Source organism: Hippocampus zosterae, chromosome 15, assembly GCF_025434085.1.
Source record: "Hippocampus zosterae strain Florida chromosome 15, ASM2543408v3, whole genome shotgun sequence".
NCBI classification, from domain to species: Eukaryota; Metazoa; Chordata; class Actinopteri; order Syngnathiformes; family Syngnathidae; genus Hippocampus; species Hippocampus zosterae.
In genome coordinates this window covers 5,700,083-5,715,892 of record NC_067465.1, presented here as the reverse complement: position 1 = coordinate 5,715,892, position 15,810 = coordinate 5,700,083, and the positions used below count along the sequence as shown (strand labels likewise).

The 15,810-nt window shown below is 45.7% G+C and overlaps 2 protein-coding genes across 12 annotated transcripts in view; one reads left to right on the top strand and one right to left on the bottom strand.

The window, feature by feature from the left end:
- The window catches only part of dad1 (defender against cell death 1), a 120,358-nt gene that overhangs the window by 30,500 nt on the left and 74,048 nt on the right, over positions 1–15,810 (top strand). The window lies entirely within an intron of this gene.
- carmil3 (capping protein regulator and myosin 1 linker 3) overlaps positions 1–15,810 on the bottom strand; it is a 49,375-nt gene that overhangs the window by 1,982 nt on the left and 31,583 nt on the right. For 2 of the 11 annotated variants that reach the window (XM_052088750.1, XM_052088749.1), the window contains exons 12-32: positions 15,336–15,432; positions 15,185–15,239; positions 14,405–14,577; positions 13,105–13,173; positions 12,011–12,104; positions 10,844–10,942; positions 10,639–10,758; positions 9,966–10,079; positions 9,171–9,346; positions 9,002–9,095; positions 7,968–8,096; positions 7,570–7,636; positions 7,198–7,385; positions 6,172–6,254; positions 4,569–4,688; positions 3,967–4,132; positions 2,163–2,499; positions 1,645–1,751; positions 1,342–1,558; positions 853–924; positions 535–675 (exon numbers count right to left, since the gene is read on the bottom strand). In XM_052088750.1, coding sequence (XP_051944710.1) covers positions 535–675; positions 853–924; positions 1,342–1,558; positions 1,645–1,751; positions 2,163–2,499; positions 3,967–4,132; positions 4,569–4,688; positions 6,172–6,254; positions 7,198–7,385; positions 7,570–7,636; positions 7,968–8,096; positions 9,002–9,095; positions 9,171–9,346; positions 9,966–10,079; positions 10,639–10,758; positions 10,844–10,942; positions 12,011–12,104; positions 13,105–13,173; positions 14,405–14,577; positions 15,185–15,239; positions 15,336–15,432 — 2,718 coding nt within the window. The remainder of the gene's footprint in view (positions 1–534; positions 676–852; positions 925–1,341; positions 1,559–1,644; positions 1,752–2,162; positions 2,500–3,966; positions 4,133–4,568; positions 4,689–6,171; positions 6,255–7,197; positions 7,386–7,569; positions 7,637–7,967; positions 8,097–9,001; positions 9,096–9,170; positions 9,347–9,965; positions 10,080–10,638; positions 10,759–10,843; positions 10,943–12,010; positions 12,105–13,104; positions 13,174–14,404; positions 14,578–15,184; positions 15,240–15,335; positions 15,433–15,810) is intronic. The other 9 variants (XM_052088744.1, XM_052088745.1, XM_052088741.1 and 6 more) reach the window with 9 other exon arrangements.

Genomic DNA, 15,810 nt, shown 5'->3' with positions numbered 1-15,810 from the left:
TAATAACAGTTTTGAAGCCATCATTTGCGCCGTGTCGACTTTTATCATTCTTCAATTGATGCTAATTGAGTCCCCCTGCAGCCTTTGCATTCATACTTCCACATTACTGGCAGAGATCATTTGCGAAACTCTTGCCTCACGATTCTACTGCTGAGGGCTTTTCATCTTCTGCGACTGAAAGAAAAAAAAAAGTCTTGGCAAATCATCAAGCCATGCCCAGCATTTACTGCAGCAGTATAAAATTGTAAAGGAATCAGATGGTGTTCATGCATAAATGATGGTGAGGAGGAGGATTTGGTGACACAAGAAGGTTTCAGGGATCACCTGCGTGATTTTGCCTGTCAAAATGACATTTGGTTGCCAGCTACAATTTAGCATTACAAAACAAGGATGTGTTCAGGGTGTCCTCCAAACGGTTGCTAAGCACTACATTCTGCAGTTGCAAGCTCGAGTATTTTGCAAACTTTTCATCATCGCGTGAGACGAGTGAGCGGCTCGGGGATTCGGGGGAAAATAATGACACATAGTACATACACCTGGTCCCAGCGGGGTAGTCCAAAGATCTGTTTCTCTTCTGGGGGAAAGAAGGTTTTTTCACACAGAGTCTGGCATCGGAAAACCTTTCCAGATCACAGTGACTGCCCCGCTCCATGCCTGAGGGGACATGACGTGGCACTAGTGGTGTAGGATACAGCTGACATGCCTTATAAACGTGGATGTTAAAAAAAAAAAAAAAGTATTTCGGGATGCACTTGACGCATCCATTTACGAAAGCCGCACACAAGCTGCATTCATGACACGACATGCACAATCACGTGGGCGCAGTAACTCCAAGTGTGGGACAAACAATACCTGTGTCAAATGAGTTGGACTTTCTCGTGCCACGCGACGGGGCTGCAAATCCATTCTGGTCTTCATTTTTACCTGACAGGTGGAACGATTGCCATGATCAATACATTCAGGCAGTTTTTTTTTTTACTGCCGACATTGTTGTTTGTGATTACATTACAAAATGGGGCCCTTATCAAGAAATACATCAGCGTAGACAAAAATAACAGCCATGGGAGCAGTTATGTTGCATTCGTAAAATGCACCGAGCATCTCCGTGTGCAACGTTTCATTGGAGCTGGTTTCACATCAAACCTGCGGTGTTGCAAGAAAACAGTTGATGTTTGATCACTGCTCTCCATTGTAAATCCTTCGACTGCCACTGCTGCCGCAGGATGCTGCCAGCACGGCCACATAAACGCATGTGGAGGATCAGTCACGTGACGTCTGCAGCTCGATATGCGGAATCTCCTGAACAATGACCCTTTTTTTCGGGGGGAGGAGAGGGGATACCTTTGCCAAGAGCGCCGTCTGCAGCGGAATCCATTTCAGGCTCGACAGGTGCTGGCGGGCTTCTCCATTCTCTGCTGGTGACTTCCTCATAACTGACAGACGCCGCAAGAGGCGCACTCCTCTGGGCATCGGCTCCTTCTCGACTGACGGGTGAGATTTCGGGAGAGATCTTGGCGTTTTCCGGAGAGGTTTTGTCTCGTGCGAGGTCAAGACAAGGCTGAACGTGGGATGACGCGTTTGGTGAAGTGACATTGTTCAGAGCAAAAGGAAGACCGATTCATGCTTTTCTTTGTCAACACAGACCTTGGCGGGGATCAGCGGACGCTGCCCCTCGGGTCCCCGCGTCCTCTCTTTTTCCTCACGTTTTCTTTCAGTCTGCTCTTCTCGTGCTTCCAGCCGTCCTGCCTCCGCTGGAAAACAAAACCGTTGTCACTGTGACTTTTTCAAAGTAAAAGTCGTGTGAAGAAACCAGGTCACGGCAAAGTCAGAACAAGAAATAACTTCTAATACGCAGGTGAGAGTGTGTAGCTAGTCGGGGCCTCCCATATATATAAACACAAATAATGTCCGCTTGACTTTTTAAATATTTGATCGTCTCAAATCCTTGACGTCTACCCGATGGACACCATCCTTCAGAGGAGATCTATTGTTTGCTCAAAAGTTTGTTTACAAAAATAGTTTTAATGCTTAAGGAAGAGTAAAAAAAACAGTTTTCAGGCATTTCTTTTGAATATTAACACTCTACATCGGCATATTGGTGTCAAGTATCAGAGATCCAGACAGACGGCAGAGCGTATTTCGCAAAGCGGCAACTGCAGTACCTAGACTCTCCTGAAGGTGTCTCTGCCGCATGGCAGCAAGACTGGGCTTGGTGCTCTGAGGCGGCGGCTCAGGCCTCAGGCTGCCAGCAGCGCCGCTCGCACCTCTGCGGCTACGTGGAGCATCCTCGTCCGAGTCAGTCTGCGGGGCGGTCAGAGGTACGATCCTCTCCTGCCTGTGCGCCAGCTGCTTAGAGGACGCCAAATGTGCGTTCGTGTGGTTGTCGTCGGCCTCCGAGATGCTTTCCTGCGTTGCTTTGGTGTCACAGTTGCCGCTGGCATCCGACTCTTCAATGTCGGCCCCGATGCAGCTGTACACCATGCTGACCAGGTCGGTGGACTAACCGAGGACAAGAAATAGACAGCAGATCAGAGTGCGTGTGCGTACTGAAGTTGTTCTAGTCAACAAAAACAAATATCACATAAAAAATGGAGATAAAATGAAATACAAACTAACGATCATGGAAAATCCCTACGAGTCTCACATTTTCCATCTTCAAAGTAAGACGAAAAGTCAGCCAAAGTTTGACCAAAGCTTGAAAAAGGCATCTGGCATTTCTCAGTCAAAATATCTTGCAAACAAGATAAAAGGACATAAAAGATGAAAGGAAAAAAAAAAGTGTGGCTTGGGACCTTTAATGCCTTGGAAATTCTTACGGCCCCTTCTACTGACTGATAACTTTGTACAATCCAATCCCTCTGATGCCGTGGAAGCTGTCGGATGGGACTATGAATAAATGCAATAGCATACTACAAGAACTTTTTTTTGTGTGCTTTCAATGTAATCACAGGTAGGAAGTCACAATTAGGGTGGAAAAAAGTTCTTTTTAATAGCCCTCCAAAAAAGACCCGACATTTGAACAGCGGTTGACTTTTCTTATCGACTACACATCTAAGATTCAGCTCCACATTTTTGTAAGGCGAGGCTGTGAGACCGTGATGTAAAACGATCATAAAAACGAGCTGCACAGTAGACATTTTGGAAATTTATATACTTACCGCCCACATCATTGTCAATAACTTGCACCGATTGAGATCCGACGTAAAATATGCGAGTAGGTCCGAAAGGTATAACCGTGACTAGATACACTATTTGTTCATTTAAGATTAAAATATCCTTTATTGGTCCCGCAATGGGGAAACTTGACGGAATGCTTTGGAGTGGTGACGAACTCTGTGGGTAGCTCATGTCCGGGACCACATTAGACTTTGCTGGCATACCTCATCAGGAGTCCAGTGACAATTTTGAGGATACTTAAAAAAAATGTAAAAATGAATCAAAAATTCGGAACATATCTTAACTTGAGGGGCGGCCCGGTAGTCCAGTGGTTAGCACGTCGGCTTCACAGTGCAGAGGCACCGGGTTCGATTCCAGCTCCGGCCTCCCTGTGTGGAGTTTGCATGCTCTCCCCGGGCCTGCGTGGGTTTTCTCCGGGTGCTCCGGTTTCCTCCCACATTCCAAAAATATGCATGGCAGGCTGATTGAACACTCTAAATTGTCCCTAGGTGTGAGTGTGAGCGTGGATGGTTGTTTGTCTCTGTGTGCCCTGCGATTGGCTGGCAACCGATTCAGGGTGTCCCCCGCCTACTGCCCGGAGACAGCTGGGATAGGCTCCAGCACCCCCCGTGACCCTAGTGAGGATCAAGCGGTTAGGAAGATGAATGAATATCTTAACTTGTAGTGAACGTAGCAATCTTGTCAGGAACAGTAAGAGCGTTCATAAAGAGAGGAGTACGCAAGTATATTTGGCTCAACAACAGAATATTGGCGACTAGTAAAAGAAAAAGTAAATTGCCGAGACTGTACCTGTCTCTGAATAAGGCAAGAGGGGCTGGCGGGCCTCAAGCCTTGCGCAGGGACGCCTTGTCCGACCCGAGGTGACGGCACGGTGCCGTTTGCTCCAAGCGCGGAATGATCTGCTTTCCCGACGTCCTTTGGATGCTGAATCATCGAGTACACATTCTCTGACATGCTGCCGGAACAGACAGGAAGAGTTTGACGAAATGGAGTCATTTACTGGTTGGGAAGGACTGCACCAAACAGGCCGACAAAGAAGAAAGCTCAGCATGTCTCAATTATTCGTATCTCTATCGCAAGCTTTCTCCAGACAATGGTCTTTTTTGGTGAAGAGAAAAACGCTGACAGTTGGGCTGTCACTTCGGCCTTCGTCTGAGCTGTCGCTGCTTACTTGTGTCGAGTCTTAAAAACAGCTGAGCGGGTCAGGAAACCTTCAAAATAAGGCTCCCCGACCCGGTCAAGGCGGCGCTGTGACCCCCCACGACCCCCGCCGCCGTTGAAGCAATGTGTCCCAGGTACGCCTTCTTTTTGACCATTACCATGATGCAACTTAATCGCCCATAGCGCTATCAAATTTTGAAGAGCACTTTTGCATTCATGCATTGACTCACTCCAACTCCTGGTTTGATATGGTGGAGTTGCGATTCTTGCGGAAACCGGAGAAAATGGACAACACGCTGCGTCTTTTTTTCCTCCTCAGAGACTGAGCCTGATGGATGGACGACAACTGACTGAAGGGGAGAGAAAAACACACAAGGGTCATTTCGGATTCGTTTTCCTCGCTAATTTGAAACCTCAAACACAGATCCATGCAGTGGCATTCACGCAACACGGATGTGCCGCCGGTGGCACGTTGGTTGAGGACCGATCGCCAAGGTCATCGCTTCTTGAAGCGTTGCGGTCGCCATCGACTCCTCTGAGCAGTTTTTTTCAGTACATCAGAGCACGATCTCGGTCCCACTGCCATTTTTAGACGGTACCGTCCAGCATTATTCTGCCATCCTTCATCTTCTTGCCTTTTCAACGGAGCGTGAATGAGAGCCTCAACCAAAACTTTTCTACCAGTGAGAAATCGAGCTCCCATCGTGACTAAGCCAAATAGTCATGTCGAAAACAACATGTGGTGAGGGCTCACAGACCAATGACCTTCAAAAACACATTTTGCTTCATTCAATTACTTTCATTTTCTTTTTTTTTTCACAGACAGCCATATCCATCCATATGGTTTAATCATTGGTTTGCCATGTACATTTCTCTCACATGTTTTTATTTTTAAATAAAAAAAAAATATTCTGTTATTTTCATATCTAAATCCGTGACTATCAGTGGCGAACGCTAAAGATCACTTGTTTGGGCCAGTATATTACTGAACTATTTCCGTCAGAGTTTTCATCTGGTTGGGCCTAACAGATGGCTTTATTCTGCCTCAATCTTTTTTTTTTTTTTTGCACGACTGACATGAAAACATGCTCATGCAGCCTTGAAGTTGTTGCCAGTAGACTGTCCACTATTGAACTGCACATCTGAGTCACTAATCCTTTTCTATTTTGGGTTTTGAACCGTTTAGAGAACGTAATCAGTCGTGTTATCAAATGCTCACTCCACTGGCTTATGATAATAAGAAAAAAATACCTTGACTATTGTCTTGACATGTCACTACATATCCTAATGCATGGTATCCACACATATACCTTAAATACTAGTCATTTTTTATACTACTACTATCTTACTGAAGGCAAAAATTATTTTCATAAAACCAGATATGTCTGTGTAAAGTGTAACGCAGATTCTAAGGCCCATGATGTTTTCTAAATATTGTTTTCATCATTCCAGCAAAGTCAGTGTGCCTTGAAAGGAGTTTTAAGATACCTCCGACAGTTTGCGCTGGCAAATATTGCTGTTTAAATCACAGAGCTCGTTAAAGCATCACAGCAAGTTTCATAAAAATGACTTCAGTTTTACATTCCTGCTGTGCATATACAGGAGTGAAAAGTTGCAACTGAAAGAATAATTTGGAAAACCATTGAGGCCATCTGTAAGGTAATTTAATCCAAATGACTGACATTGGCAGCTGTTCGGATGACGTATAGCAGGCTGTAATGACAAAGGATTTATGCTTGGTGTTTATGACTCGGTGTTGTCAGTAAGTGCCACTGAGGTGTTGGCCACCAAGGAGATGAGATACTCAAATACATTTAGAAAAAAAAATGGTACTGCCTGTCAGGAAGAACCCTCTTGCTGTAGAAGTCTGGCAGTCCATCCTCCAGTGTACTGACTCCTCCGTTCTCAAAGTAATGCTACAAGCAAAAGAAGCAAGAACAAAATATCAAATAGCCAACCTTTGACAGCTCAAAGGCCGCCACGAGCATGAAGAAGTAAATCATTATCTGATCCAATTCGCTTTTCTAAACAGGGTTGAATCGGGAAGGCCACACAAAATCTGAAGTGATGTGGGTCAAATCTCCAGCGTTGAAAAGTTAGAAGCTGGCCGTTGGCCTCCAGGAGGATTTTGCACAACGGCTTCCGATATTCAAAAGACGCTTATTCTCGATAAGTGCCGCTGGTATCCAGAGTTAAATGAATGGCAATTCGTCACGAAGCAAACAAATGTCTGAACAACATATTCAAATCTAAAAAAAAAACTAAAAATGAAAAGAATGCTTGAAAATAAGTCTGGAGTCCCCCCTAAAATGCAATTTTTCTCTTGTCTCACCCCCCCCATGACCAAACTGAATCTCAAATAACAGTTAAAATGAAATTTAAATGTCATTAAAAAAATATTGCTTTCATTGTTGTCTCGTAACTGTGTGAACAATTCTTTGACTAAAAATAATATTTCAAATCATAATTATTTTTCACGGGACGTGCGCGCAAACCTGTTAGCATAACCTTCTTAGCATCATAGAAGAGGAAAGCGGCGAATGGTGCGATGCGCTCGACTTGACAACATCCAACAGTTTTCCGAAAGAATGGAGAGCGCAACGGTGTGCCCTCTCTTCCATCGTTCACATTTTCATAAACGAGTTAGCTTTGGTGTCACGCTTCCTCATGCAACCCCGTTCTGCCAATGATCAGAATAAGACCATCATTTGACACCCACACAGTACAACTGGGGGTGATGATGATGATGATGATGATGATGATTCCCCTTCAGAAATTCTGCAAGAAGCTCAAGGCAAAACTGTCCGCAGCTCAATGAAGGCCCCCAAAAGTTTTCAAGGTCATTTGCCATGAACTCACAGATTCTGGGGGAAGGTGAACTGCTCTGTGTCTCCGTGGAGGGCGGGGCCTTACGTGGGTCACATGGCGCAAAGGCGAGCCGTTGGTGGGAAGGGTGGACAGGCACTCCCAGGATGCCGAGTGGGAAAATTGGGCGGAGGGGGGAGGAGCAGAGGGCGTGGGGGAGGCGCTGGGCTCATCTGCCAGACCTACAACAGAGCCAAGTTGCACCAAAGTGACTGTCGTCATGCGCTTCGTCAAGATCTTTACATGTTCGACGGCATCGTTTTGCTACTTCATTTGTAATAAATCAATCATTTCAGTACTACCATCTTTTGCCTCGTAACAATCATCAATAATCATTCAAACCGGGCCGTTGGCAAAAAGACTCACTTGGTCTGGTGGAGACGGGACGGATTCTTCTGGTTCTGGAGCTCCGTTTCTTTATAGCCATGGTGTCCTTTTGACAGTTCAAAAATAGTTTTGAGTCAAATCGGAACACACGACACACAATTGAGAGCCCTTCGTGTACACAAGCGTGCAGAGAACACATTTAAGCAAAAGGAGACGCTCGATTGAAAGCAAGCAGTGACGCAGCTATTCAAAAACACCCCCCCCCCCCGCACACCCCATAAAAGAAGTGATATCCATAAAACATTTATTGTAAATTGGAGCAAGAACATGCGGACAACGGGTGGAAGATCCCACAAGTGATCACAAATCAACTGGTAGACACCCTTAGAATTCACAGATTGGCTTTTGTCACCGCAATCAATCTTTGGTACACTTACTATTCCCAGGTGGACGCCCACATCCTCAGAATCCGGGAATTCCAGAGACTCCGCGACTCTGGATTGTCTGATCGTATGTCTTCCTGTCCCCGCATCATCCCAGCGCTTGGCCTGAGACACCTGCCGCAGCTGATGCAAGACATGCAGATATGAACCTCATCGCATTCTGTCTATCACGGCAACTGGAACAACGCTATTCGAGGACAAAAACGTGTCCGACCACAAGGGTAATGATTACGAAAAGAAAAAAGCAATGCAGAGCTGGCCTAAGAGAAAAGCAATTTCTTGACAATCAAAGGGGTGCGATTTTGAAGGGGGAAGAGATTGCAGTGGAAGTGAGAGCTGAGAATGAGATAGAAGGCAGGCAAAGAGTGAACAGACTTCATTGGAATCGGGTTTGCAATTCACATCGGAACAGCACGTGCGGACTTGAGGCCCCTTTCGAGGGCAAAATGACGGCAAAATATGCGCACGCTTTGAAAAACAGAAAACGAGCTCATCCGTTTCTTTGAAAAACAACCTTTTGCAGCTGCTGCTCTCAAGGGCAATCAATAAATGTATGTTATTGCTTCGACTCCAGAATAATTTTTACACTCACATTGCCTCTTATATATTCTTTGGTGCAATTCTGTGAAGATTGATTGGACGTCGTTTTCTTTTTCTGTGCGCAAAAGACCTAAATAATCCTGCAAGTTTACAACATTGTTATAAAGTGCAGCATTTTTCAATGTTTTTGTTGTGTCATGCAAACTTATGAAATATCAATAAATGTGTTTCATCTGTTGGATTTCAATGCCGTGTTTTTTTTTCAGCCCCACAATGCAGTAAATTCACGTCATGGATTTCTCATTCTTCAAAATCTGGCAGTGATGGAGAGATGTAGTGAATATCTCGAGGCGGAAGCGACCGCTTCTATGAGTTGTTTTCACAAATTGCCGTGGCCAAATTGATGCAGTCGAATCACGGCAACGTACGGTGAGCCAACATTACTAGCTAGAGATCCCCAAAGAAGTCATGCAGAAAAGGGATATTACCAGTACCAGCGTTTTATGGGTCGTGTAGAGTTCTTGCAGAATCTGATCCACGATGGAGTTGGTTAAGTAGGACACGACGGACAACTTCACCTCCCTGAGCCAAAGAGAAGGGTTGAAAACGGTGCCGGTAGAGCAGATTCTTTTTGTCACCACGAGGGCTTATCCTCACTCTAGGGCTCTGTTAATATCCTCGGACGCTCTCTCCATGAGGGCGTTGCGGATGGAAGAGCGAGGGATGGAAACTTGCTCAGAGATGGACGAGAGAGGCGGGCTGAGTCTCTCGGCAGCTGAGCAGGACATGGGGCACAACTCGTGGCACAGAGACACCATGGAGTCCACGACCACCTGGGAACAAATCGGCCATACTTTGGTTCTGGTGTGACCCCTTGACATCACCGTCCTCACTCATTTAAAGACACGATTGCTCCGAATGCTCCTCTGAGTGTACGACATCCCGATTATGAAGTCTATTCCAATGAGACCACGATAAGAGTGAAAATATTCATTCATTCATTCATCTTCCGTACCGCTTGATCCTCACTAGGGTCGCGGGGGATGTTGGAGCCCATCCCAGCCGTCTCCGGGCAGTAGGCGGGGGACACCCTGAATCGGTTGCCAGCCAATCGCAGGGCACACATAGACGAACAACCATCCACGCTCACACTCACACCTAGGGACAATTCAGAGTGTTCAATCAGCCTGCCATGCATGTTTTTGGAATGTGGGAGGAAACCGGAGCACCCGGAGAAAACCCACGCAGGCCCGGGGAGAACATGCAAACTCCACACAGGGAGGCCGGAGCTGGAATCGAACCCGGTACCTCTGCACTGTGAAGCCGACGTGCTAACCACTGGACTACCGGGCCGCCATAGAGTGAAAATATTTGTTAGGAAAATTAAACCACGTGATTAGAGGGTCGTTTTAAATGCAACGAGCTATGCGATAAATTTCCCACCCAGCCTACCTGCAGCTCTTTGTCGGCAGCCCTCGCTAGCTCCCCGGCTAGAGTATCCAGTCGTTGTCTGACTGGACCATCCACGGACAACACATGAGCCAGCTCACATAGGGAAGGGAAGAGCTAACACACACACAAGCCACAGAGAGGAGGTGAGAATCAATAAAGCCGAAAAACAAACATTCTGCGAGAGCAGGTGCACAACTTGAAATCCAATATAGCTCAGTCAGCTATGCTGAGGCCATATTTTTTCAAGATGGCGTTCTATGCACTTGCACTCATCCCAACACGACATTCTGATTAATCAGAATCATCAAGACTTTAGCACTTTGCAGGACTAACACTTTCACGAGTCTTTTTTTTTTTTTTGCTTTCCTAGGTGGATGTTAGTAATAACCTGCGGGGAGGAACAATAGCACTGATCAGAAGACACATGGCGGTTGGCCGTAACGAGGACCACCTATTACGACGCTGCTGGGGCCAAGGAAGTTTATCACACTTCAAGCAGGCATTGGAGCGCTCAATCTAGTTAAACGATCTGGGATTTAGGTGTCAAACGGGCCCAGCATGATACGGTATGTCTAGAATAAGTGCATCCTGGGGTTATCAAACACATTTAATAGGCGTGGGCCAAGGGAGCAGGACTTCAAATTGAATGATGTCGCCCCTTCCCGATACTTACCGCTTTGGAGTTTCTGGCTTCCTTAAGAATCTGCCTGGCTGTTTGGACCTCCTCAGCTTCCTCACAGCCCTTCAGGACGCCGATCTGTTGTTGCACCCGCACGCACAAACGTTCCATCACCTACATACAAACATGCCACACGCACACACATTAACGTACGAGTCGTGATTTGAGCCTGTCCGCAAATCCGGAGACAGAAACGGACCTGTTCGGCCGTACTGGTGACGAGGCCTTGATGCAGCCTGAGAGCTTGCTTTTGAGAGAAACGTTGCGTTTGGTTGTTTCTCAGCAGGGCTCGCTGGATCTGTCAGACGCAAGCGTAGAGAGGATAACGGCTGTTTACAGAATATAGCTTGTGACTGGGGAAAAAAAAGGCAATTTGCATGGTAATAAGGACGACTGAGGAGAACTTTGATCCTTGCAAATGAGCCGGATGCCTTTTCTTTGGTGGATATGTTTGCCTGTCTAATGGAATTATGTAATTACAGATGGAATGACTTGGGAACGTCAGACAAATGCTAACGCTAAAGTAGAGCTAAATAACGGCAACATTTGTTGCATGGAGAACGTGACCGTCTTGAAAACTTTGGATTGCATTCAAATGTGCGGGGGATGAGATCGTTTGGGAGTGACAACCCCAAAATAAGAACAGCAAAAGTATTCATCAACGTCACGGCTTGCTTTAGCAGCGTTAAATGAGATTATTTGGAAGCAAATCCCGTTGTGTGGACAAGTGGAAACTAGTTCAGCCGATCAGAATAATAAAGACATGGCAAATAATGTTTTGACTGCTTTATGTCGTTTCATTTGAATTGAGACGGCAGCAACATGACAGCCGTGCAATCAGGAATGTTGTTGAATTAGCCTGTTGGCCCTTAGCATCATTAATGTTGAGCTGGAAACATAAATTTGGTCACCATGACAGAAATATGTTCATTAAAAAAAATAAAAAAATCATCCTTTTGTTTTGGTTCAAAGACGAGGAAAACTAATCATGCATTTACGGTAACTCTATCTTACACTTCAAAATGTGCGTTATTGTGGCGTGACACAAGAGGAGTGTCTATGATAGAGGCCAAAATACCGTCTTCAAATCATTTTCTTTCAGAACACCAACAAAAAAAGTTAGAAAGAGACTTTTGACCAGTACCTCGTTGAAATATATATGAAGGACAACAGTTCAATAATCTGAAGAATACCACTTGACCTTTGTGTGTGTTTCATGATGCATTTTCTTCATGTTCTGAAATCTTTTCGCTTGAGTTTCAACTACAGCTGCACACTATTTCTCGCTCAATCAATGCACCACTAAAAACAATGAGCAAGACACTGCCGGGCTGGTCATGCAATGTTTTTTTTTTTTTTTTCTTACCTTGATCAGGGCTTGGTCGGTCTTCTCTGGGGCACTGCGATACGCCTGTGTGGCGTCACTGAGGGGGAGGGGCATATACTGCAGTGTAAAGTTGCTAGAAAGTAGAGAGGGAGGAGATAAACACATAAACACACTGGTTAGAAAAAGAAAAAAAAAAGACACTCGTTACGTTGGGCAAACTGATTTTCGACAAACAAATGTTTGCATTTTTATTGGAAATAATGTTATTCAAAACTGTCACCATCATCAGCTCAAAACAAGACGAATTATCATTCAAGCAGAAGTTAATCAGTGGACAGTATTTGCTAGCCGTTCATTCGTTTTCTATCCATCCATCGACCCATTGCAAACGAACTGGAGCCTATTCCAGCTGAATTCACCACAAATGTCATATCAAATGTGACATACTTTGCACACTACTACTTTGATTCCTTGTGCAGCACTTCTCAGATAATAAACGTTATGTACGAGTCAGAGTGATATTTAGGGATGGATCATATAAATTGGCATATCATTCACGGGGTCGCTACGGTTTATTATGACATTAATGGTGAATTCAGCTGGAATAGGCTCCAGTTCATTTGCGATGGTTCGATGGGTGCATGGAAAGAAAATGAATTTTACTACAATTTCAGCTTGATTTGTCCAAAAGTGAAACACAAAGACTGTGCGTTTCTATGGTATAGTCAACACCTGAGCTTTCAATTTGGAAAAAAAATGCGACAGCACACAGGCAAGCGCGCACAGGAGAGGGAGAAAGATAACGCAACCTCTGGGAAGTGCGGTGCCGCGTGCTGTGGGTGGCATTTGGCAAAGAAGTATGACAATTGCAATCCTCCTGTGGCTTGCTTTTTTTTGGGGTGTACAAATACCAGCTTGGTGATGTAATCAAACGCTCCCGCACACGTCTTTGAACAAGCGAAACCAACTTCAGACGTAAAATTTCTGTTGCATCCCTGGACTGATGAAATCTTGTGTAAGAGTAAACACGGAGGCATGATGATGACGAGCCGCCTTTTAGATGCGTGACTCAGGTGCTTCATCTTGGACGCAAAATGTGCTCGGTGCGAATGTGTGAATTGTGTTCGCCTTACTGCTCCAATGCTCTGGCCACATCTTGGAAGCCTGTCGCCGTGGTGTTGTTGCGATCCCATGCGACGCTTCTGCGAGGGATCAAACCATGAAGGAAAACACAAAGACGGCCACACGGAGAGGAAGAGAAGAATTACAAGGCCGCATCGTATGGCGTCACAGTATTTGTCAGCTTGCGTTTGCCGCATCAGTCCATTGCAGAGATCCACATCGAAATATTTTAATGAACTCCTCGCCCAGCGTAAACAACTGCCATGCCTCTAATGAGCTTCCGTGAGTTGATCTTCCACCTACACTTGCACTTTCTCCACCTGATTTTTTAATAAAGCTGTCATTTCCAACTCCTCCGTCTATGACCTTGAAAATTAATCAGGAGCGGAAAAAAAAAAAAAACAATCCGGCTCCGTAATCAGTCTCACTATTTGGATGCCGCGAAAGCTGCCTGTCCATCACTCGTCCCATTTCAGAGTCCACTTGTGCCAAATCCAACAGCGATATTGGCGTTGCTTTATGACCGAGTTACGACCCCAATGTGGCCGGCACGCAAACGGCAAATATTTGTCTGCATATTTTAGTCGCTTGTTTGCTCCCACATCGACAGTGTCACGTCAAGCCCTCAGATTGTCCTCTCCCTGGCTCTCCAATGTCATTCCAGGTGTTTCAGCACTGCCGGCGCACAGAGACGGCACGGCAGGTCCCCTCCCGTCGTGTCACTGCATCCCTTTCCTCAAAAGGCTTTCGCCTTGACATCAAACAATAAGCCTCCCGTGGAACGTCGCGCTACTAATACGCGTTGTTGCTTTGCGCTTGTCCTCTTGTTTTATTCATCAATTCTCTTCTCTCTTTTATCTCTGTCGGTCTCCTCATTTTGTCTGGCTTTATTCCAACAAAAATGACAAAACAAACAGGAGGAGTAACCACCGTAGGATAGAATACAAATAAAGAAACGCTTTTCGGGCATAATTAAAGCACATCGAGCCACCATTTTATATGATTATGCAGCTGAATAAGGTCAAGCTAGCAAAAGAATAAAATCGAAGCTCTCTCGTTCTCTCTCTCTTTTGAGATTTGCCCGAGTGGCAAATCGCAACTTCTTATCTCGGGCGTTATTCACTCTTTGTCTCGCTGCTGTGCCACTGAGGGGCTTGAACTCATCTCTTCAAACATAATCACGTTCTATTTGACCTCGCTCTTTTGCCCGCCCTCTAAAACCCGCATCACGCTCCTGCCCTGCCCTCCAAGGACCCGACTTTGCAAGGAAATCCCTTTTTTCTCCCTTCCAGTACATTTTTGGGCTCTCACCTGAGTGTCGTATTAATTTGCAGGGCTTTACTCAGCATCTTTGCTCCCGAATCCTCCAGGCCGTTGCCGCTCAAGTCCACCTTCCGCAGGCACGTGTTCGAGCCCAGAGCGTTGACCAACAGGGTGCCCCGCTGGCGTAGTCTTGAGTCAGCCAAAGAGAGAGTCTGCAGGACCTGGAGGATCGTGTCGAAAGCAAGTTAGAAGAAGAAAAAAAAAAGGAATACAATGGACGCTGCGGCGAAACTGTCCCAAAAATAACAAAGAGCTTTGCTGTAATGCACAAAGAAGTGCGACAAGGCCTGAATAGTTAGTTCGGTTTAGATGACAGCATATTTCTCAGTCAAAGACGCATGCGCTTGGAGGCATGTTTGTGTGCGCTTAACATCATTGTAGTAAATATTGAAACAATATACGCGTCACTCAGGATATGAGGAGCGAGAGAAAGCAGCCGGGAATCGGTGGGGGCGGTCGTGTGCGGCGGCGTAGGCGTTGTTCAAATAAAATGAGACCGGATGAATTATTTGTTGGGGGCGCACAGACAACGCAGCTGCCGCGCATGGTTGCTTCTCTCGTACACACGTAGCAGGGAGATGACGTGTCACGTCATACCGATGCGGGCACAACTGGACAAACCGTGACGAGTTTGTATTTGGGGCCGTTTGAAGGTGTTTGTTTGAAAATCGGAGTTTCTGAATTGCGTGCGGATGTGCATTTGGAAAGCGACGCCACCGCAGATTTGTGTGCACGCGTGTGTGTGCAGCGTTACATAATCCAACTCACACACTCTTCCTCTTGCACCAAATGAACCAGTTTCTGCAGTATGTCATCCAGCACCCTAAGTAGGTGGTAGAAAAAAAAAAAAAAGAGGAAAGCTTTAATCATCCCTTCTATCTTCACCATCTGCACAGCTCCTCACTGACGAGGGGCATACCTGCCCTTGATGTTGAAGTTCTTCCCCAGCATCAGGTGTTTGAGGGAGGGGTGTCTTGAGAATGCCGGGATGACGGCCTGCAAGTCAGAATCCAAGCCTGGAAAGAGAACCTTGTGCTTCTTACTCAACTAATACAGACGCGCCCCGATATTTGAGCATGCGACATAACGCAGAAGGTTCACGGCTGCGCCTTGAGGATCTTACGAGGAATAAGACAAATACAAACTTATAAGAACAAGATCAACGCCTTTACGCGGTGACTACCGCCCATTCCAATTGAAATGATTCCGACTAAAGATTTCTCAAGTCAAGTCAAGTCAACAGTATTTCTCGAGCACTTTCAAACAGCCATCGCTGCATACAAAGTGCTGTACATGGAGCGATTTAACATACATAATAAACAGTAAAACAAATCGGTAATAAAGGCGTAAGAAAGCACCTAGTAGTAAAATCAAGAACAAATCTAAGTCATGCT